Source organism: Sarcophilus harrisii, chromosome 4 (assembly GCF_902635505.1).
Source record: "Sarcophilus harrisii chromosome 4, mSarHar1.11, whole genome shotgun sequence".
NCBI lineage: Eukaryota > Metazoa > Chordata > Mammalia > Dasyuromorphia > Dasyuridae > Sarcophilus > Sarcophilus harrisii.
The window spans coordinates 433,708,056-433,730,926 of record NC_045429.1 but is presented as its reverse complement, the minus strand read 5'-3'; the positions used below and the strand labels follow the sequence as shown (position 1 = coordinate 433,730,926).

At 36.5% G+C, this 22,871-nt stretch overlaps 1 protein-coding gene across 18 annotated transcripts in view; it reads left to right on the top strand.

The window, feature by feature from the left end:
- NF1 (neurofibromin 1) overlaps window positions 1–22,871 on the top strand; it is a 230,363-nt gene that overhangs the window by 66,518 nt on the left and 140,974 nt on the right. For 13 of the 18 annotated variants that reach the window (XM_031967656.1, XM_031967647.1, XM_031967645.1 and 10 more), the window contains 6 exons: window positions 3,861–3,971; window positions 6,309–6,482; window positions 7,517–7,639; window positions 8,085–8,159; window positions 9,686–9,715; window positions 17,585–17,716. In XM_031967656.1, coding sequence (XP_031823516.1) covers window positions 3,861–3,971; window positions 6,309–6,482; window positions 7,517–7,639; window positions 8,085–8,159; window positions 9,686–9,715; window positions 17,585–17,716 — 645 coding nt within the window. The remainder of the gene's footprint in view (window positions 1–3,860; window positions 3,972–6,308; window positions 6,483–7,516; window positions 7,640–8,084; window positions 8,160–9,685; window positions 9,716–17,584; window positions 17,717–22,871) is intronic. The other 5 variants (XM_031967653.1, XM_031967657.1, XM_031967654.1 and 2 more) reach the window with 3 other exon arrangements.

Here is a 22,871-nt window from a genome sequence, read left to right as displayed (position 1 = left end):
TAGTCTGACTTGTATCTTTGTCTCCAAGCTGTCCCATAGTTGTATCAGGGTTAGAGTTTCGGTTAAGATAGTGGAGTAATGAGGGATAGAGGAACCTCACTCTTCCATATGCCCTAGCTGTGATCCAAAAAGGAGATCCAAAATGATGAGGATTCCCTAGAGAAATGCTAGTAAGCTCCTTCATCTGCCTAAGAATACCCCATAAGATTCCCAGAAACCAGAGCACTGGGGCAGAGAGCCTGCTGGGAGGATCAGCATGAGTTCAGATGAGCTGAATGGAAGACTATAGCAGGCTTAAGCTAGGGAAGATTTGAGGATGATAAAGGATGCTGCAACCTTTCAACCTGAGGGATTGGCTCTGTGGATTGCTGACTGGGCACCCTGTAGCTTGTCTCTCTCTGAGATCAGACAAATCCTGCTGTGGTGACTGGCAGGACATAGGAAGTAGAGGTCAAATTTAACCAAGAGCACCTGAGGAATTTTGGCTCTTTGGAATAAAGTGCCGAGTCAGGAACTGGAACTAGAGATAGGAACAAGCAGAAGAAAACAGAACATTATGAAGAAATACTATGGGTGAAGGAATGTAATTTGGTTAAAAGGAGATAATATTGCTTAGTACATAGTAAGTACTTGCTGAATGTTTGTTCTTTTCTCCCTTGTTCCCAAATAGAAGAGAATAACTTTACATATATAAATAGAGCTTCCTGGGGGAGAAAAAGGTTGGTCACAATGAAATAAGTCGAGGAAAAAATTGTAAGAATAATAAATGGCTTAAAACAGAAAGTAGAAATTTTTTTCTAAATAGTACCAAACAGTACTCAATGACGCAATGAGGCAGGAAGAAAGGCTAGAACAAAATAAAAAAGAATGAAAAATAGAAGAAAATGTCTGATATATACTTAGTATGAAAAATGACTGACTGGAAAGGAAAGAGAATTTATGAATTATCAGATTCCCTGAAAATTTTGACCAACTCCCCCCCTTCCCCCCCCAAAAAAAGATAGAAAGCTGAATAATATATTTCCATAACACAGAAATGGAAACATCCCAGATTTACTAGACCAAAGGGAAAATGAAACTAGAAAGAATTCAGAGTTACCTCCTGAGAAAAACTTCAAGACAAAAATTCCTAGGAACATCAGAGATAAAATCTACCAGCTTTGGGCCAAAGAAAAAATACTGCAAACAGCTGGAAAGAAAGAATTCAAGTAGTAAGGAGCCAGAGTCAAGATCACATAAAACTTGGCAGCAACTACTCTGAAAGAGAGAACATTTTAGAATATTTTTTCACAAGACAAAATAAGTAGGTTTATTAAAAAAAAGATTAACTTTTCTTTATAAAGCTTGATTTATTCTTATAGGAGAAAATAATTGATCTTTAATAAAATAGAGAACTTTCTTTAAAAAAGTTTAATAGCTTTTTATTTATCCAAATATATGCAAAGATAGTTTTCAATATTAACCTCTGCAAAACCTTGTCTTTCAGATTTTTCTCCCTCCCCCTCCCTCACACCCTCCCATAGACAGCAGGCAATCCAATATAAGGTTAAACAACAATTACCCCTCCCCCCAAAAAGAGGTGAAAATACTGTTCCTTTATCACATTCAGCCTCCATAATTCTTTCTCTGGATGCAGATGCCTCTTTCCATCACAAGTGAAATAGAGAACTTTTAATCATTTATGATAGAAAGACCAGAATTATGTTGAAAATTTGCAGTGTAAACACAAAGTTCAAGAGAAACTTAGAAAGAGAAAAACAGTTGAAGTAAAAAGAGCTAAATGATGAAGTGCTTGTATTCTATTAGGGAAATTTGAGATGAGATAAGTGTCTCCTCAGAATCTTTATGTTTTCTAGAGAAGTGTAGGAAGCCTAGAGGGTGGTTTTTCCTATAATTTGATGGCCTTTGGAGAAAAAGAAAAGCTGGAAAAATAAGTTAGTGAAAAAATGTAGAACAAGGGGGCAGAATTTATTCATAGAGTAAAGAATAAGACTGTACAAACATGGAGGAAATGATTAAAAGTATAAGTATGACATGAAATCCAATCTTATCTGAACTAGACAAACAATATTGAACAAAGAGGCATGCATACACATACACAAAGAATTGGTGTAATAATACATTGCATTCAGCAGATAAATATAGGGAAAGGAAAGGGAGAGAGGCATTTGAGATGGAGGGTAGTCTTAGTGGGGACAGTTACAAAAGAAATTTCAACTTTGGAGGTTTGATTGTGAAGAGGGAAACTAGAGAAGCATAAAAAAGCAATGCTCAGGATTTGGGAAAAACTGGAGGGCTATCATTGTGAAGTACAGTAGTTCAGTTGAGTTCACTAGAGTTGATCACCTTCCTTATATTTCACCAGTTTCTTTCTGTAAAGAGGTGCTGGGGGATAAAGAGGAAAAATACAAGAAGCTATAATGATGAGGGAAAAGACACAATTAGCATGAATAGGAATGGGAAGAATTCACCACTACAAAGTCAGAATATAGCAGAGTAGATTAGGAAGCCGAGAATACCAGTATGTTGTATGTAAGAAACACACCTAAAATAAAGATTCACACAGTTAAAATACAGTTAAAATCTATATTTCAAGAGTAGCAGTGGTAACCTTAGAACAAGGTAAAATAGATTTTAAAAAAGAGATAAATAGGGAAGTTATGTTTCCAGGGAAGTAAACAGTACATTAATATCAAAGTTTAACATGTATGCACATCAAATGACACAGCATCTAAATATTTAAAAGTTAGTTGATAAAACTCTAATAATGTAGAACTTCAGTATACTCTTTTAGACCTAGACAAAATAGTAAAACAAGAAGTAAAAGATATGAATAGAATTTTAGAAAAGTTTGACATGATAGATTGTTGGTAATGACAGAATGGGAATAGAAAGGAATATACATAATCTTGTCAGTATATATCTTTAACAAAAATTCAGCATATATTAGAATGTAAAAATCTTATAAACATGTAGAAAGGCAGAAATATGAAATACTTTACTGATGACAAAGTATAAAAATTCTGTTTATCAAAACACCCTTTGGAAAACAAACATTAATTGGAGACTAAATAATCTTACAGAATTGATGGGTCAAAACAACAACCACCATGAAAATAATAGATAATTTCATCGAAGAAAGTTTTGGAAATGGGACAGGATAACAGCATTTTTGAGATGTGGCCAAAGGAGTCCTTAGGGAAAAGTTGTTTCTCTGAATACTTTCATCACCAAGGAAAGAACAGTTTAATGACTTGAGGGTACAACTAAAAAACCCCTAGAAAACTGACATTAAAAAATACCAATTAAATGCCAAAATAGAAATTATCAAAATAAAGGAAAATATTAACAAAATTAAAAGCAATAAACCATTGAATTAAAATAAATAAAACTAGGAACTTTTTTATTTTGGTGGGTGAGAGAAAAGGTAACAAATGAAATAGAGTAAACATTAGATAATAAGATTTTTTAAAGTATTTTATTTTTTCTTATTTTTATTTCTTATAAGACAATTTTCAACATTCAATTTGTGAAAGACTTTGAGTTCCTTATTTTTCTCCCTTCACCCTCTGCTCCCCAAAATGACAAGCAATCTGATGTAGGTTATGCATGTGTGACAATACAAAACATTTCTACATAACTAATATGATTTTTAAAAAGGAAAAAAAAAACCTAAGCTGCTGTTATCAATAGTGGAAAAGGAGGATCATAAAAATGAAGACGAAGTAAGGAAAATTATTAGAAAATGTCTCATATAGCCACAGCACAATAAGACTGTCAAATTAATGAAATTAGTGATCATTTTCAAAAATATAATGTGTCTGTCATCCTTGTCCTTTTCTCCTTTGACCTTTCTCCAGTTTTCTACACTGTTGACCACTATCACCGCCTGGATACTTTCTCCTTGGCTTTGTGATACCGATGTCTCAATTCCTCTTTCCTGCCAAATCACTCGTCCTCAGTCCTCCTTTGTGAGTCATCATTTATGCTTTGCCCCTATAGGTGTGAATATATTTCAAGGACCCATTGTGGGATTTCTGAATCTATTCTCTCTATACTTACTGTCTTGATCTCATAGGTTCAGTTTATTCTTCATATGACTCATAACTAAATATCCACTCCAGTTTCTGTCCTTAAATTTTAGTTCTGTATCTCCAATTGCCTTTTTTTGTGGTGGTCTTTTGAGGGATATGTTTATTTCTACATTAATTTTAGAAAATCTACTTTTTTTCCCTTTACTACCTACATTTCCAAATTGGTGTGCATGGGGTGGGATGACAGAAAAATATGCATTATCAAACAAAATAAATCCTCACTTTGGCCATTCAGTTCAAAGAAATCTTAATAGATCTCTCTAAAACCATCCATTTCATTTTTTCTTATACTGCAATTTATTCCATTACCATTACTATAATATCATAATTTGTTTACTTACTTTCCAGTAGATGGGCACTCCTTTGGTTTCCAATTTTTTTTTACCACATCCTACTTGACATTTCTAACTGGATGGCCCATAAGCATCTTAACCTTAGCATGTCTAAAATTCAACTTGGTGTTTTTCATCATATTCTTCCCTCTTTCTAACCTCTTTATTTCATTTGAGACCATCCCCATCCTTCCAACCACTCAAGTTTGCAAACTTGGAGTCATCCCTGATGCTTTCTTGCCCTACATGTCCTACCCCATTCCAGTTCAGCCTTGTGGAGGTAGAATTGACATGTCTCCCATTTCTCCAAGGTATAACTATCTTAGTTTGGGCCCTCATAATCTGTCATCTGGATTGCAGTAATAGCCTTCTAATTGATCTTGTCTCTGTTATCTCCCTCTGTAATCTGTCCTTTATAGAATTGCCAAAAATGGATTACCTAAAGCATATGTTTAATCTTGCCACTTCTCTGCTCAAAAATCTCCTCTGACTTTCTATTACCTTTAGCATAGAATAAAAATTTCCCAGATTGGCCTTTAAAGCTCTTCACAAACTGACTTCAGTCAGTTTATTGTCAGTTACTTCTCCTGGTCCTGCCAAATTGATCTTGCCAGTTCTCACACGTTACCTTTTCTCCTTTCTCAGGGTAGTTTTTTTCAGGCATTTCTTTCTTACCCTGGAGTTTTCCTTTCTTCTGCTGCCTTTCAGAACCGTTGGCCCAAGCTTCACTTTATGTGGTGCCTTTCTTGCTCTCAAGGAGCTGCAAGTTCTCCCTTTCTTTTCTTTCCATTTCTTTCCTGTGCGCTGGAAATTGATGTACATTTTCTTATTGTCTGATTTGTATTACTTCTCTGTGAACCCATTGAATCCCCCGATAGAATTTAAACTCACTGAGATCAGACGCTGCTTTGTCTTTATCTTTGTCTCTCCCAGTCCCTAGAGTCGTACTTGACGTGTAGTAGAGTCCTAATCGGTGTTTGCTGGATGATTAAGTTTAAGGAGGGATGAATATTGTCATCATCATCATCAAAGCTTTAGAACTGGAAGGGAATGTAGAGCCCATGAGGAAAATATTGAAACGGGGCACTAAGTCACTTTGGATTTGACCAAGAGGGCCCTTTTCTACATGGTGAAGAAAACAGACAGTAACAGGATTTTTCTTGAGATCTCAGAGAAAGTGATAATGATTGATATTTGTGGATTCTTATACCATGTTTCAATGGGATTAGGATTTGGATTGGGGAAACTTCTTTTTAGATGAGTTAGTCAATTAATTATTACTACTTGGTCTAGTAATAACTAGAGGCAGTAAGGGATGAGAAAAGGATTGGGCTTGGAAACATGAAGACTCTTGTTCAGATCCCATATCTGATCCCTTCTAAATTCTAGTAGAAGTAGATTTTGAATTCTTTCCTCTGGGGAGTCATGTGATTTCTCAGGATTTTAAAGTTTTTATTTCCTCATCTCTAAAATGGGGATAAGAAAGCATGTGTAGTGAGTTCCTCGTTGGGTTGTGGGAAGTTCAAATAAGAAATTTCACTCTGGCTGCATTGCTGGTGCTTGTGCTTATTGGTCTTGCTCTTAACTTTGTGCATTCCTGAAGGCTGTACATCCTCCTCCTTCCTCCCTTCCTCTTTTCCTCTATGTATTTTTCTGTTCTGTCTCTCTGCTCCCTGTTCCCAGATGATATGCTTTTTTATGCAGCTGAGAACAGTATTGTCAGAAGTAGACTCCTCATCAGTGTTTCAGTTGAATTGACTTAATCATGTGTGTACACATTCATGGCTTTGTGCACCCCCTTTGATGCATGTCACATGACAGATCCCCCCCCACCCCCATCACTATTTGTCGGATTGAATTACAGAAAATGTTTAAATTACAGAAAATGTTTCTCGACAATCTCAGAAGAGCGCTGGCCGGCCACAGTGGGAGCAGGCAGCTGACAGAGAGTGCCGCGATCGCTTGTGTTAAACTGTGCAAAGCCAGCACCTACATCAACTGGGAGGATAACTCGGTCATTTTCCTGCTCGTCCAATCCATGGTGGTGGATCTGAAGGTGAGGTGCTTGGGCTGGTCCATGGGCTAAGCAGAAATCAGTGCACTTTTATTGGGAGTGCTTCCTATAGATTCTGACTAGAGTTTGGAGGTTGGGGTTGGGGAGACCTGATTTCAAATCCTATCTCAGACACCCACTGGGTGAACTTGGCAAGTCCTTTAAACACAGCCTCAGTTATCTTACCCATAATATGGGAATGACTTTCAAGAATTGTAGTGAGATTTAAATAAAATAGTGAATGTAAAGTTACTTTGTATTAACTTTCCAGCTTTAAAAATTTCCATGAATGTCATATAGTATTAATACCAGGTCTCAGATTCTCTTCCTTTTCTAGCTGCTGTAGTGTAATGCCAGGCAGCTAGGTGATGCAGTGGATAGAAAGCCAGCTCTGGAGTCAGGAGGACTCACATTCTTGAGTTCAAACTCGATCCCAGACACAGACTCACTAGCTGTGTGACCTTGGGCAAGTCTTAGCTCTGTGCCAGTTTCCTTGTCTGAAAAATGAGTTGGAGAAGGAAAAGGTGAAGCTGGCAGCATCTCTACCAAGGAAACCTGGGGCCAGGAAGAGTCAGACAGGAAAAGGAAACAAAAAAAGACTGAACATCAAAGAATGAGCCATTTAATACCTACTTTCCCTTGATCTGCATATGGATAACTGTCTCCGGTCTGAACATTTGCTATCCTGACGGTTCTTCTAAGACCTAGAAGTGAATTGTGACTCACAGACCGAACAGAAAAGACCTTAGGCCGGAGTGACGGAGGGGCCACAGCCAGATGTTCCCAGCCACATGTTTTCAGTTTCAGTCATTTTCCTTCCCTGAGGTTTCATGTTCTCATCCACCAGATGGGACCATGCCCCCTTAACCTGCTTCCCTTGTAGGGTTCTAATGCAAGCGCTTTATGGTGGCCAAGCCACCACACCTGTGAGGTTGGGAGCAAGCTTCGTCACACCATAAGAGCAAGTAACTGCTCTGTGTGTTTTGCTGGGCAGGTCCTGGCCCTTTAAAATGTCTCTGTTCTCTCTCTTTGTGTAGAACTTGCTCTTTAATCCCAGTAAGCCCTTCTCCAGAGGCAGCCAGAATGCTGATGTGGACCTCATGATAGACTGCCTGGTTTCTTGCTTTCGCATCAGCCCTCACAACAACCAACACTTTAAGGTGAGAGAGACCATTAGGTTTTAGCTAAGTGCATTTGTAATTAATTTTATCATCTCTAATTAGCTCACAGGTATGACCTAGGAATAGATTCTCTTTTCTATTTTAAAATAAGCTTTATTGAGGTATTTTAGTTTTTATATCACCATAGTTTCTCCTCTTCCCCCTCCTACAGAGCCAACTCATGTAACAAATTGTGTGTATAGTTTTTTTTTTTTTGAAACAGAAAAAAAGAAGAGGAAAAAGCCAGCATTACTGAATTAATACAAAGGCAAAGTCTAAAACTTTGTGTCGGGTGCACCACTTGGTGGTATCTCCATGTGTTAATTCAGAATATCAAGCCAGATGTATTATTTAATATTTTGAATTGCCTTTTTATTTTTATTTTGTGTTATTTATTAAATATTATTCATGTTGAAGTAAAACATTGAAATTTTTTTTCCTGTAGATCTGTTTGGCCCAGAACTCCCCATCTACATTTCATTATGTGCTGGTAAACTCCCTCCATCGAATTATCACCAATGTAAGTCTAAAAGGTATTGATTAATTATCTCAGAGTGATCTTTTTTTAAACATATCTTTTAAAAGGCAGATTCTTTAATATGTACATAAGATAGGAAGGTTTGGGAATGTCAGTTCTAGGAGAGGGTCAGTTGTTACCATACTTCTTTTGTGGGTTTTCCCATATAAAATTTTTATGATATACAGGCAACGTATGTGGGGAATTCTCTAGTACCATGTCCCCATGCTAAAGAAAGACTCTGGGATTCTTTTGCCAGACTAGACTTAAATATGTAAAGTAGGCTAAAAGTGTCAGGAAACATTACTTTTGAGAATATAGTGTGTTGTTTCTCAATTCTTCTCTTAACTTAGTTGTGATTTTTTTCTGTGCACTCTGACACATGGCTGAACTCCTATCAGTTATATGTAATTGACTGTCACCTTTTAAAATCGGAAACCATGTACTCCATTATGATTCTTATAAGCCATTGACAAATGGGCCTAAATTGTCTTGATCCATTTGTAGAGAATGCCCTGAAGTAACTGCCCACATGTTGAAAACTTTAAGAGCTACTCAGGACAATCCCACACATCACCCACGTGAATCCCTTCACAAGTGAGAAGATAGAGCTGCTTCTTGAATCACAGAACTCAATGCACTGGTGGGGCAGTCATTGAGACCATGAGAAACTGGTTTGGATGAGGAGGCCTTGTCAGAAAGCAAAACTGATTTCTGCTACAATCAATTCTTGTCCCTTTTGTTTCTGTCTGAGAGCTTTCATGGTTCTTTTGAAGGCCCTCAGATGCCATATTGAGGTAGAACCCACCTATTTGCCCCTGTGCAGAGTAGTCTTTTTGCAGATTGTCTGTAAAAAAGGCCCCCTGCAGAAACCTATTTGAAAGCCAGATTGTGTGCTTATCATGACTAATCTTATAGATATATTTGTCCTGCTTTAACTTTAGTGAATTTTTAAAGTATGTTGGTTTTGGAAATTAAAAAGAAATTCTCCCTCCCCAATTTGAAAAGAGAAGTTTTTTCTAGGTAAAAACCTATACATCTTGTTTAAGGGAATTTGATAAAATATAGAACGAGCCTAAGCAATTTGTGAGAGAGCATTTTATTGGGGGATGTGGTAGAGACAAGGGAAGTTTGCTATTATGCTTTGTTTCCCCAAAGTATTAAGAGATTCTGTTTGTTACCAAGCTATGTTTTTGAAATGCTTTTGTTAATAAAATCAGCCAAGGCATTACAGCACTATTTGCTCTGAAAGATGAATCATACAATTTAAAGAATAACTTAATTACTATTTTATGACATACTTGAATCATGTTATTTTAAATTTGCAATCTAGACATTTTTAAAAAGTTATTTTATTTCTACCTCTTCTTGTCCTTCTCATAATGAAAATATTTATCAGTTACAGTTTCAATCCATTGCTTAAAATTTGTTTTTGATTTTTAAAATAAAATCTTAGGATTTTTTTTTTTAACTTTTAAAAGTTAGATACTTTAATTGTGAAATATTTTTGTCTACAATTGACTATATAGAGCACTTTCAAGCATGGACTTGGCACTGCTGTAAGTGGCTGAGCTGATCCTTTTTGGGTTTAAAGCATGCTGGAGTGGTGCTTCATGCATGCTTCAATGTACATGGTGACAGTGATTGCGCATCTTTCTCCACTGTAAACAGTGTTGCATGTTGGAAGATATGGTCTGTCTATAAGAAAATGCAAACCACTTTGTTCTTTATAAAAAAATATAAAGATTTGTTTACAAAAATGCTTTGAGATTAGGAATGCCTTTCAAGTGAACATAGATTGGATTACAGAAAACTTAGGGAAATACATAAGGAATATTCCCAAAGTGTACCCTAAGTAGTGGACTTCTTCAGTTAGGATTACTTGGATTTTTTGGTCATGATTTCTTCTCTAGTGTCTTAGACTACTGGATATTAAATTTGTAAGACTTCCTGACAGTGAAAACTAGTGCTTTCATTTTAAAAATAAATACGTACTCTGTAACTATAACAAGCTAAATAGCTTGTTTTTGTTTTGGTAATGTTAATTAAATATGACCACATCAGTAAAGTCCAGGTCCATCAAGGAATAGATATTCAACAGGGCATCTGACCATAATGACACAACTTTGAATTCATATAATTCAGTTCAACTCAATGAGGGTTTGTTTTGTGTCTTCTAACATAGAAGGCACTAAGAGGTCCAAGGGATATGAGCAGATGCAAGACTGGCTCCGTCTCCCAAGCCTCTCACCTTCTCTGGGAGTATCCAGGGTGAGCAGCCATAAGCACACAGAGGTTGATCAGGGAGAAAATGCCAGCAGGGAGATGATGAGCCTTAATGTACAGGATTCAAAACTGCCTTCTTCACTATCCATAAGTACTAGTGAGTAGTGAGTAGTATCTCACCATTAAAGCAGTGTAGAGTGCTTGCAGGAGTGTAAAGTTACTAGAATCCTAATTCAAATACAAAAATTATTTAGTCTCTCCTTTGAGGAGCAGAAGATAGGGAAAGTGCTGGTAGTGAGTGCTCTGGGTATATTAAAACTTTTCTCCTTTTTTGAACACTTCAGTGGTATTCTTTAGAGATTTTCCAAAACTAGTCTTCTGTTTAAAAACCTCATTATGCTTTTTTTTTTTTTTTTTTTAAAAGACTGCCAGTACAGGACTTTGAAATATATACAGCCATTTTTATATGGCATATATTAGAGAGGACTTGTAAGCAGATGGCAGCTATCTATTTCATCTTCACAGCATTCATTGTAATTTATTAATTTTATTACATTAATTAATTAATTGAGAAGTTGGAAAAGTTAAAACACCAGAACATATCTTTATAAAATATAAATTAATCGCCTCCTAAAGATGCTAAAACCAGTCATTTTGAATCGATTTTATGTTTATAGCAAAAATTTATTTTGTATCTAATTAGTATAACGGGAACTAGATGATAATATAATTTTCCAGATGAGAGTGTGTAGCTGAGATGATTGATTCCAAGGCATTTTGAAACATGGAAACATTGTTTTAAAAGCATTCTAGAATGCCTTTGATCTCATGTTATTGTCACTTTAAAATATTCTCACATTATTTGGTCAAGTTGTGGAGCATTCCCAGTTGTTTGATAAAAGTTCTATAAAGAAATTGTAAGCATTTTGGAATGAGAAAGTGTAAAGTACTGTTTACCTGATTGTTTATTACGTTTTTATTCTAGTTTATTTTAACCTTAAATGCTATAGTGGAAAGTCATTCAACTTTTAAAAAAATTGACCCAGTTTGTTCAAATAAGCTAACATTTAATTTATTACATGTAAAGCATTGTACTAAGAATCAAGGGGGCTACATAGTTTAGATAAGAAATTGTTCTTGCTTTCATAGAGCTTAAAATCACATTTAGAACTTTTTTAAAAGTTCAGATCTGTGATTTCATCCGTGTAGGGAGCCTCTACTTAGCAAACAAGTTCTCTTTATGGATGCAAACTAGCAACTCTTCTCCATCTTAGAGTTTTGGGGAGTTGCCTGGGCCATTGAGAAGTGAATGTACTTGTCATCCTAGTTTCTAGGCATAGAGAGGCAGCACTCTATGCATTGTGCTCTGCTGCCTCTCACTTTATTATTGCATTATGTAACTATAATACAAAATGACACACGAATGCATGGTCATCCCGTTATGGAATTTCAGATTTCAAAAGGACCTCCATGACTTTAGTTAAGTCTTAAATGCTTGCTAGATGGCTTGGATCTCAGGCAGCCCTTCCTTTACAAATAATCACCTCAGTAATCTGATGCAGAGGGCTGTCTCCCCCCTCCCCTTTTTTTTTTTTGAGGATCTCCATTGAAAAGAGCCCACTCTACTTCTGGAGAGCTCTCATCGTTAGGAAACTTTTCTTACATGAAGTCGACATGAGCCTCTTTGAAGTGTGCAGCCATGACTCCTAATTGTAACCTCTTCAGCACAATGGCTCTTGAGTCGTCCCACATCTTCTTTTCTCTAGGCTGACAGTCCTCATCTTTTCATCTTGGTTGCCCTCTCCTGTGTGTCCTTTCACTTAGCTCATTGGTGTCCAACTTCCTAAAGTGTGGTCTTATTGATCACACTTAATTCTGACTGGCTCTGAGTGTTATAGGATGATCCCCTTTTCCCCCCTGGTGACTTAGCCTCTTGCTGCTACTATTAATTGCTGCTTCCGTGATAACTCTAGAATGCTGCTGAAGGAGAGTATGCTTGTAGTTTATTAATATCCATAGATCTTTTCTAGGCAATCTGATATTTGTGAAGATGATTTTTTTGAACCCAAGCATAAGATTACATTTATCTCTATTACATATCTTCTTATTGTATATCACTCAATATTCTACCCCATCAGAACCTTTTTTGGTTCTAGGATAATTATTTTGCCTCCTATCTTTTTGTCATTTGGGACTTGTCTTTCCTCATGTCATTGACACAAATGTTAAATGGCACAGGTTTGAGGACAGATCTCTAGAGAATGCTACCAGACTCTTTCTTCCAAGTAAAATCAAACTATAAATGATAAGTGTTTGGCTCCAGCTGCACAGTCACTCAAAATCTGCCTAATTGTACTGTCATCTAGCCCCTATCTCTCTGTATTTGTGTGAAAAAAAGGTCATAAATGGCTTGTCAAGGACTTTACTAAAATCTTTGCTTATAGCATTGTGATCTACTGTTTGAATAATTCTATCCAAAAAGGAAATAACATTAGTCTGGTATGACCTGCTTTTATTGAATCATGACTTCCTTTTCTACACATTCATTAACTATCTCTTTACTAATCTATTTGGAATTTTAACTGGAATTGAATTCAAGCTACTCACTTGAATGTACATTATAAAACTATTTTCTTTTCTTTTCTTTTTTTTTTTTTTTGGGGGGAAATCTAAGACAGTGATTCTTGCTCTTCAATCCTGCAGTACTTTTTCCATTCTCTAGGATCTTTCAAAAGGTACTGGTTCTATAGTTCAAAGACCTGGATTCAAATGTGATCTCTGCTTACTGCCTCTGCAATGTTGGGCAGCTCATGTAATTTCAGAGCATCAATCCAATGGGTTGGACTGAACGGCTTTACCAGTCAGTGATCTTTTATAAAGGATTTCTTATAGTGGCTTAATAATCATAGTTAAGAGTTCTTTTAGTATCCTAACATGGAATTCCTTTGGTCCATAGGCAGTGACAGAACAGAAGCAGAGGGCAAGGTTACAAGGTGGCAGGTCATGCACTTTGGATGGACATGGAAGGGGAGTTATTTTCTGAAAACTGGAAAAATAGGAGGGTGCATACTCTGAAGGGCCTGGAATTCCAAGCCAGGAGTTTGACTCTGCTCAGCAGATTGCCTTTCAGAGGTTTTCTTCCATATATGTGTGGCGGTGCTATGCAAGGGTGTGGAAGGTGGGGTTAGGTGGGAAGATCATTTAGGCTTTTGAAAGAGATTAGGTAATTGGTACTGACTTGTAATAGAGTATGGGGGTAAAGCAAGGAGAGGATGTGAAAGGACGTGGGCAAGTAGAAGGTCTGGGCCTTGGGAACTGCTCAGATATAAGGGAATGGATAGGGAGGAGAAATGGGAGGGTAGATGAATAACAGGAACCACTAATATCAGAAGGGGCAGGTTTGGGAGGAATGAAGATCAACTTATTTTGGGACACTGTCCTGGAGACAGCTTGTGATTCAGGGCTGGAACTTAGGAGCATGACCAGGGTTGGAAATATTCTGGTTGTTGGGGAGATGGTATATAGAGAGAAGAAAGCCAAGGATGAAACCTTGGCAAACAATTGTCATGACGGGTCAGGAAGAGAACAAAATTCAGTTAACAAAAAAAAAAAAAAAAAATTAGGTTAAAGATAGCAAGGGAGCCAGTAGTGGGTTGAACTTCTGAATCCAAAGAGGGGAATGAGAGCCAGTCTCTCTTTCTCTGTCTGTGTCTGTCTCTTCTGTCTCCTTCCCTCTCTCCTTCCTTCTTTTCCTCCCTTCCCTCCCTTCCTTCTCTCCCTCCTTTCCCTCTCTCCCTTCCTTCCTTCTCTTTCTCCCTTTTCTCCTTTCCCTTCCCTTCCTTCCCCTTCCTTCCCTTCCCTTCCCTTCCCTTCTCTTCCCTTCCCTTCCCTTCCCTTCCCTTTCTTCCTTCCCTCCCTTTCTTCCCTCCTTTCTTTCCCTCCCTTCCTCCTCCCCCTGTCCCTTCCTCTCTTCCTTCCCTTCCTTCTCTCCCTCCTTTCTCTCCCTCCCTCCTCCCCCTGTCCCTTCCTCTCTTCCTTCCCTTCCTTCTCTCCCTTCTTTCTCTCCCTTCTTCCTCCACCTGTCCCTCCCTCTCCATTTTTCCCTCACTCCCTCTCTCCCTCCCATTTTTCTATCTCTCTTGTCTCTGTGCCTGTCTTTCTCTACCTTTTTGTCTGTCTTTCTCCACCTTTTTGCCTGTCTTTCTCACACATACACACAATAATATTGCATTATAAACTTATTAGCCCACATAAATTTTTCCTTCTCTTCCAGGAGCTATATAGAGAAATAGAGGAGTCTAAAGAGATTGTTTCCTTAGGCTTTTAGTTTATATCCAGAACTAGATTTCTTTTGAGTAAAAATATAGGCTTTACCACCATATTTTAAGCCACTACTTTGTTAAGTATTGTTTATTTTTATAATCTGAACATCTTCAATTCAATTCAAGAGATGCTTGTTTAGTAGTAGTATTGTAGTGGAATGGAATGGCATTGGATTTGGTATTAGAATTGGATTCAAGTCTTGGCGTTGCTACCTTTGTGGTCAAATTGCTCAAATCACTTGAACCTGTCTGAGACTCATTTTCTTTAATTGTAAAATGAGGAAACTAACCTAGGTAAGCTCTTAAGTTTCCTTCCACCACTAATCCTTTGGTCAGGATTAGGGAAGGGGTTGGATGTATGGTCAGCAGGATTACGCCATGTAAGGCTAAGGGAAATGGGGGCTATAGAGTTGTTATTGGAAGATGGGGTGATCGGATCATTGGTGAACTTAGATCGATTTAATCAGGATGGCCAAAGGAGGAAGGGGAAAGCATATTGAGAAGGAAATAAGGAATTGCACATTGGGCATAGGCAAGTTTTTTTATTTTGTTTTTTATTGGCATTGTGGCACCTTGATCCTGATTGATCGCTAGAATCAGGACCTGGAGCGGGCAAGAGAGGAGGAGATCATTGGAACACCAGGAGACTGAGGAAGCAAGGGCAGGATGGGGCAGCCAGAACAGAGTAGGATGGGGGAGATGAGGGACTTGTTAGATTGCTACTGTCTTCTTAACAAACCTGGAGGCCAAGCAGATGATTGCTCATACATTTTGAGCCAGGTGGGGCACTCTGTGACTTGTCCAAGGGTGTAGGGTAGGGAGCAGAGACAGTTACCTGATTTCAGATCTGTGGTGTGTCCCATTGGACCCCCCTGGCCATCACATAAACAGCAGGGCCGGCATTAGAGGAAGGACTTTGAGGTTGACCAAAGAGCTGGGGACGGAGGGGTCACCCAGGGAGTCTGGTACTGGAGAAACCATGGTCTTCTTAAGGCTACAGTCCAAAGTCGGCCCCATAGGACTTTGACCTCATGAGTGGGGCACTGTATTCAAGTGGGGCACATAATACAGCCAAGAATGGGCTTCAAAGGACTATACTAAGTTACATTTTACCAGATATGTGACTGGAAATCTTAAATTAATTATCTTTTTTTGCATATTAAAGTCATAGCATCTTTAAAAACTTGATGATTCAGGTAAGATTTTATTATACAGAGATTGCATCCCTTGGCAATATGAAGAATGTAGAAGTTTTTGATCATCTGGCATTATGTGCTAGATAACCTTTTGGGACCTTTATACTTTAAGTTATTTAATGCAATCTGCTTTAGAAAAAGCAAAAGCAAACAGAAGGAAATTTGTTTCTGGTACTTTTATCTCAGTGCAGTACCCAGATTATCCAAATTTGAAGAAGTAAGTTATATTTTCAAACTGCAACGTGTCCAGTTGATAATCTGTTGGGAGTGAGCCAGATTGCACTTTACAGGTACTTGAAATTGGTTAGTGGCAGGAAATTTGCAAACAGCCAAGTAGTCTAAAAATGTTATTCCCTCTCACAGCTGCATAGTTCAAAATTAGCCTTAGATGCTTTTTACCATCTAGGTAGGGTATAAGATCCCAGCTGTGTAAGTATAGTAAATTGTATAAGTTTTAAAAAGCTAAAATTTGGTATTTTGTCTTTGTACATATAGGTTTTTATCCAGAGTCAAAACTAATTTAAAATAGAGTAACTCAGTCCTCTGACTTCTTGCTCCTCATATAGTAATATCTAGTGAGTAAAATAATTAAAAACTATTGGGTATTAAGATACAAGACTGGGCAGTTGAGTTTGCCCTGGGAAAAAGAAGTGTGAATCTGGAGCGCGTATATTGTCCTTCATTCACTATTAGACCACTAACAATCTCCTATAGCAACACTCTCAAAATTTGTCATTGTTTTTCAATAAATTGATAGTAACACCATGGAATATTTCTATTTAAGTTGGATTTATTCTGTTTACTTCTTCCATGATTATATAAGTTTTGGATTTTATAGTTTCATAATTAGTTTTTCATTAATTCTAATGCAACATTTCTACATTTGTTTTGAATAAAATTAGAATGTCAACTTTTAAGTGAAATGGGAATTTTAAAAACATTTTAAAATCCAAATGGAATGTTTAATTAGAATAGAATTGCATTTAGTTTTGAATTTCCATTTAATAAAATATTTTGTTTGAACTAATTTACGTGTTTGTTTATGGTGATTGTTAGTCTTTCATGTTTCTTGTCCATTTTTGCTTATACATTTAAAATCATGAATTTACTAATAATTTTATTTCATTTACTAACATTGTTGTAAATATCTTTGTTCTTATTTGGGGAATCTACACATAGCTGCTCCCCATATAACTGTAAAAGTATCGAACCACCGTAATTTATCTTAATTTATCACAACATTTTTTTTTTTTAGCTTTCATTAAATAGTTTTAATTAGAGCAAGAACTTAATCTGTATTACCTAAATCATCAAACTTTTTTCCTCTGTAATTGGATCGCCTTCAGAAGTAGCCCTATAAAAGGCTCTTTAGTTTTCAGATTAGCCAGTTGTCTAGATATACAAATCTCACACATTGGGGTGAGCACTTTTTCTACTTTTGTTTATAAATTGTTCTGTTAGTCTCTGCTCTTGAGCACAGTACAAAACATCTACAAATTAGTGGTTGAAGGACATATTTGAAGACTGTGGAAATTACGGTGTGTTTTTTGCATGGTCTAAGACAATTTCTTGACATATTTTAGCCTATCTGAGTTTAGAGCTAGAAGAAATTTCTCATTTCATCGAGATATGTTTATTTTCATACTGATACTCTTCCTTTCTTATGGTCTGGCTTTTTTTCTAGTCCGCCCTGGATTGGTGGCCCAAGATTGATGCTGTGTATTGCCATTCTGTAGAACTTCGAAACATGTTTGGTGAAACGCTTCACAAGGCCGTGCAGGGCTGTGGGCCTCACCCCGCGATACGAATGGCGCCGGTAAGATGAAACCAAAGATGGAGCCTCTTCCCCCATTGTACCCTTCATTGTTAGTGTCTTCATTCCATTCCCACTGTTTTTATTCACCAACTTGACCAAATTAATTGAGTGGGCCCCAATCCCTTCTGTGCTCTGGGTACCCTGCAGTACTCACTGATGAAGAATCCTTGTTACTCAGAAGTGTTTCCTGCTACTTTGAAGGGTTTAGAATTAAGGATCTTACATCATCTTTATGGAGTGCTGTGTGTCATCTTAATGACTGATTAGGCCTTTTGACTATAAATACAGGGTGGCCTTAAATTTTATTTTATTTTTTAATTTAAGACTATATTTTGAGAAGCAGAAAAGGAAGACAAGTTGTAGGTAACAGACCAGTTAAAATTGTATGCCTTGTTATGTGGGATTTTTGCCTACTGGATACAAAGTGTTTCTGTGCAGGAAAAAAAATAAAATTTTTTATAGGATAATATTTCTTTATTAAGTTTTTGGTAAATTTCGAATGCTATTTTTTAGCTTAGGATTTTAGCTGCAGGATTGTTAATTGATAAGCACTGTTGAATATGAAGTTTGATTATGTTAAAGACAGTGCCTTATGTACTAGCAAAGCTAAAATATACACTTGCAGCTCCGCTTTCCCTTTTCAAAAGGAGTTTAAAGTATTTTATTGGACCAACCTGAACAGACAATTGTAAGATTGTCACATTCTTAATATTTGTGTCTAGGAAGGGTGTTTTATCCATAGCAACTCTCAACATTGATTGGTGGTGCTTTGTTTTTTTGCTTCTTATTTTCTGTTCTGATTGGCTGCTGTCGCTCACATGATCAGATGCCAGCCAGTCACTGTTTTGCGTGGCAGTGGGCTTCTGTGGCTGTAAGTATGACCCACTGTGACTACCACAGAAAAGTCCCCGTCTTCTTGACGGCTCTGTGTGGAGTGACTGCTCCAGTCATACCATTTCATGTGGAAAATAGAGCATGACCTCACGTAGTGTTTGCTGTAGTGATTAAATTGCTTCCTTTTTGCCATGCTTTGTTTTCCAGAATTCTCATAACCAAAAAAACTGGTGATTTTACATAATCATAGCTCATATTTATTCAATTATCAGTATTTGTCAAGAGTTCCTGAAGTACACACTCTGCATGTTCAGATAGAAAAATTTTGTGCTAACAATTATAGTTTGGAATTGTGTCTAGGCGTGCTAAAATTCTAGCAAAGAGAGTAACAACATGATGTTTTCATTATTATAGATTTTTAAACATACTAAAAAAAATCTAAACTAGAGATTTATTACATAGACTTTAACACTGAAATAGTTTGTAGTTCATTTTTTTAAGTAGCAAAAGTTTTAAAAGTTGAAAAAGAAATTTCCCTCCAGTTACAACATTAGAGGTAAGTGCCTAGAGACCCACTTGGGCCTTGTGTTTTTCTTTTTCTTTTTTAAGTTTTAAAGATTTCTTAGGATCTATCAGGTTTCTTATGGGAACTGTCTTCTATTCTAATGCCTTGACTTTCTGCTATAACTTTGCTCCTTTTTGAGGGGGAGGTGTGATATCCAAATTAAGACTTGGATCATGATTGTTTTCAACTACTTAGTTTTTTTTTTTTTTTCCCAACAGTTCTAGCCTGAATTGCTATTAAAATCAGACATATTTGTTTCTACTTTTTTTGAGTAAGGGCAGCACTGATCTTATCTATTATAGATTTAAAATTTACCCAAGTTCTTGAGACATGAACTGGTAGGAGGAACTACTGATTCCAGTTTGTAAGTAGAGCAGGACTGGAGCAGAACATCTAGGAGACAGACTAGATTTTTTACATATGGTTAGGTTTTGAAAATTTTTGTCATCCCTAGAAGTCATTTTGTAAAACTGTGTGTGTGTGTGTGTGTGTGTGTGTGTGTGAATGTTTGTAGGTGGAAGACCAGATTTTGGCCAATTTTCCCATCACTGAGAAGAGCTGGTTGGAGTCATTAAAAACCTGTGTAGGCTATCACAGAATATCACTGACCTGGGGTGATCTTAGACCCTTTAGTCTATTCTCCTACTGAAAGTGAGAATTCTTCCTCAGAAATATTTAATAGGTCCTCAGAAACTTTGGCTTGGATGTTTCCAAACTGGGAGCTTCTATGTCTATGTCATTCTTAAGTGTCAGGAAGTTCTTAATGACATTGGGTCAAAACCTGCTTTCCTGTCATTTCTGCCTCTTGGGCATCAATCTGTCCCTTGAACTTGCCCATTATGAGTCTGCTCATTTCCCTGGGAGAGCCTTTCACAGATTTGGAGACTATCATTCTCTTCAAGTTAAATGTCCTGCCCAGTTCCTTGAATAGTTTTCAAATGCCATCCTCCTACAATATGGTTTTTAGATTCCTTCATTAATCAGAGTACCTTCCATTTTGTCAGTGCCCTTTGAGTATCAATGGGATAAAATATGGCATTTGTTACTTATGGCTTTAATGGATACCATTTTCCATTATTGCCATGAAAAATGGAGTAGTAATGTTAGCATTTAATTAGAGTATCAATCTTATTTTCTCATATTGACATTGTGGTCAGCCAGATATTCAAAAATCTTTTTCCTACATATGATTGCTCCTGTTTTCACATATATTATTTGTGCATTTCTTTTTTGAAATTTACAATTTCCCCATCGGTTTTGACAGGTTTACCTTCTACGTGTGGTTCCTGGTTTAGTCTTCAAGGGCCAAACAAATTAGTTTGTCACATGATAGTCCTTGAGATTCTTGAGCAGTGATCAGGTTCCTGCTGAGTCTTTTCTTCTACATTTTAGACATTCCTAGTTCTTTCAGCTGAGTCCATGTATTATGCACACTAGCCCTTTATCATCCTAATTGCCTTCTTCTACATTCTTTTTTAAATGGGTGCCCAGAATTGATCATGAAGCTCTAGATCTAACTAGGGCCAAGTACAATGGGACTGTCACATTCCTATACCTGGAAGTTATATCCTTTTTTAATGCAGTAACTTGAGGGCACCAGCTCACACTGCTGATTCTGATATTAAGCTTGTAGTCAGTTCACTGAAAGCACCAGATATTTTTCAGGATAGCTACTGTCTGGATTTAGACTTTATGTTTATTCCCATTGAATTCTATTATATATTCAGCTCAGTTCTCTAATGTCAGAATCCTTTTGTTTACTGATACTATCATCCACTGTGTTACTTATCCACTGTGAGCTTTGTGAGTTATACAGATTTAATGATCATATCTTTACCTTTATGTCATTATCCAATGTTAAATGGTAAAACATTATGCAGAAATCTTTGAGATGTTCCACCAAATATCTCCTGCCACTGAAGCAACAACAACTATATTCAACTGGTTATGAATCCATTTGACTGGGATAATCAGCTTTCAGGAAGCAGTGGCTTTAAATAGCAGATGTGTTTGAATTTCTACATAACTATATAGTAATTTTTTCCTTATCTTTCATTTTGGAGGTGGAACGTCTGACTGGTCTATGTTTTTATTTATTGGCTTCTTTCATTAAAGCATAAGTTATATTATTTTTCTTTACAGGACAAGTCAAAACAGTGAATTCATGAGTTATTAATTATTTTTTTGCTATATGTATTGAGTATTGTTAACCAAAGCACACACACATCAGCCATGAATTTCTATTTAGACTTCAAACAGCAAGAACAGTTAATAAATTTATTACTTACTTTATTTTCACTTGAAATAAATTGTTCTTTTTCCCTGATTATATAATACTTTCCCTCCCCCCCCAACTCCTGTTCTTTTACTTCTCACCTCCTTGAGAGGAAAAATAGATACTCATGGGTAGATAACTCTCACGAACCAGTTGCACTTGGTATTTGTACATATCAGATTCAGAAGAAAAAAAATTAGCCTTACTCTTAGACTTATGATAATTACTCTTTTAGGTAGTTTATTATTCCTAATAATGGACCATTTATGGCCAATAAATTGAGACTGGATTTCTGAATTACACTTGAATTTTAGAAGTTTCATATCAGTGCCCTGTCATTTTGTTCACATACTATGGATGAGTAATTCAGCAACTGGTTTGTTTTTGGGTTTTTTTGAGGTAAAAAAAGGAATTCATAAATTTGCTTGTTGGCCTTATTTTGTTACTTTTTCTGGGTAAAGTCTATTGTAGAAAATAACAGTTAACAAGTAAGTGTATTAATTGTTTTTTTGAGTATTTGTTGTTCAACTTTGTCGAAAAAAAATTTGTTCCATGTTAATCTGATATGTTTTTCTGTCTTATGTATTAATAGTAATGATAATAAAAATAATTTACAACTCATATTTGTACTACCTTAGTTTATAAAGATTCCTCACAATACCCAGGTATGCCATACAAATTGTAGCATCTTCATACAGCTATCTATAAAAACTAAAACTCCAAGAAAAGAAGTGATTTATTCATAACCACACAGCTGTTAAACATTTGCACTGGTATTCAAGTCTATGACTCTGATTTCTGACTTCTTGAGAAGAAATCCAAGACTTGTCAAATTCATGATAGTTAGCAAGTTTCAAGGGTACATAGAGAAGCCCAAAACTTGTAAGTGGAGCAGAGACTTAGTAAAAAAATACCCTTGATACATTCACTAGCTGTTCTTCCCCTGCAATGATATGTGCACTCTCCATCAAATGTGTATGTATGCTTTTGTATGTATGTATATGTGTGTGTATTTATATGTGTGTATATGTAAGAGAGAGAGAGAGAGAGAGTGTGTGTGTGAGTGAGTGTAGGGGGGAGGGTAGAAAAGGAATTAGGTTCCTTTCTAATATTATACCATAAGGACTATTAGTAATCTTATACATAAGTCTAAATACACTTCTTATGCTTAATATATTGTAAAATGACTTTCTTATAAACATACATTTTTATACCTTCTCATTTGTAAAGACGAAATTTGAGAGCCCATATTTGCATGTTTTTTAGTTATACTGTTTACAAACAGTTGTTTTTGTTCAGCAAGTAGAAAAAGTGTATGAACAAAGTAGAATGAGAAAGATGGAGTTTCTAAATTGTAATTATTGAATTTTAGATAAAAGACATTATCTTATTAATTTTTTTTAACTTTGGAAAACAGTGCTCATATATCTTTGGATTAGAAACACGGTCCAAGAAGTAATCTTTCCCAGAATTCTTTCTGC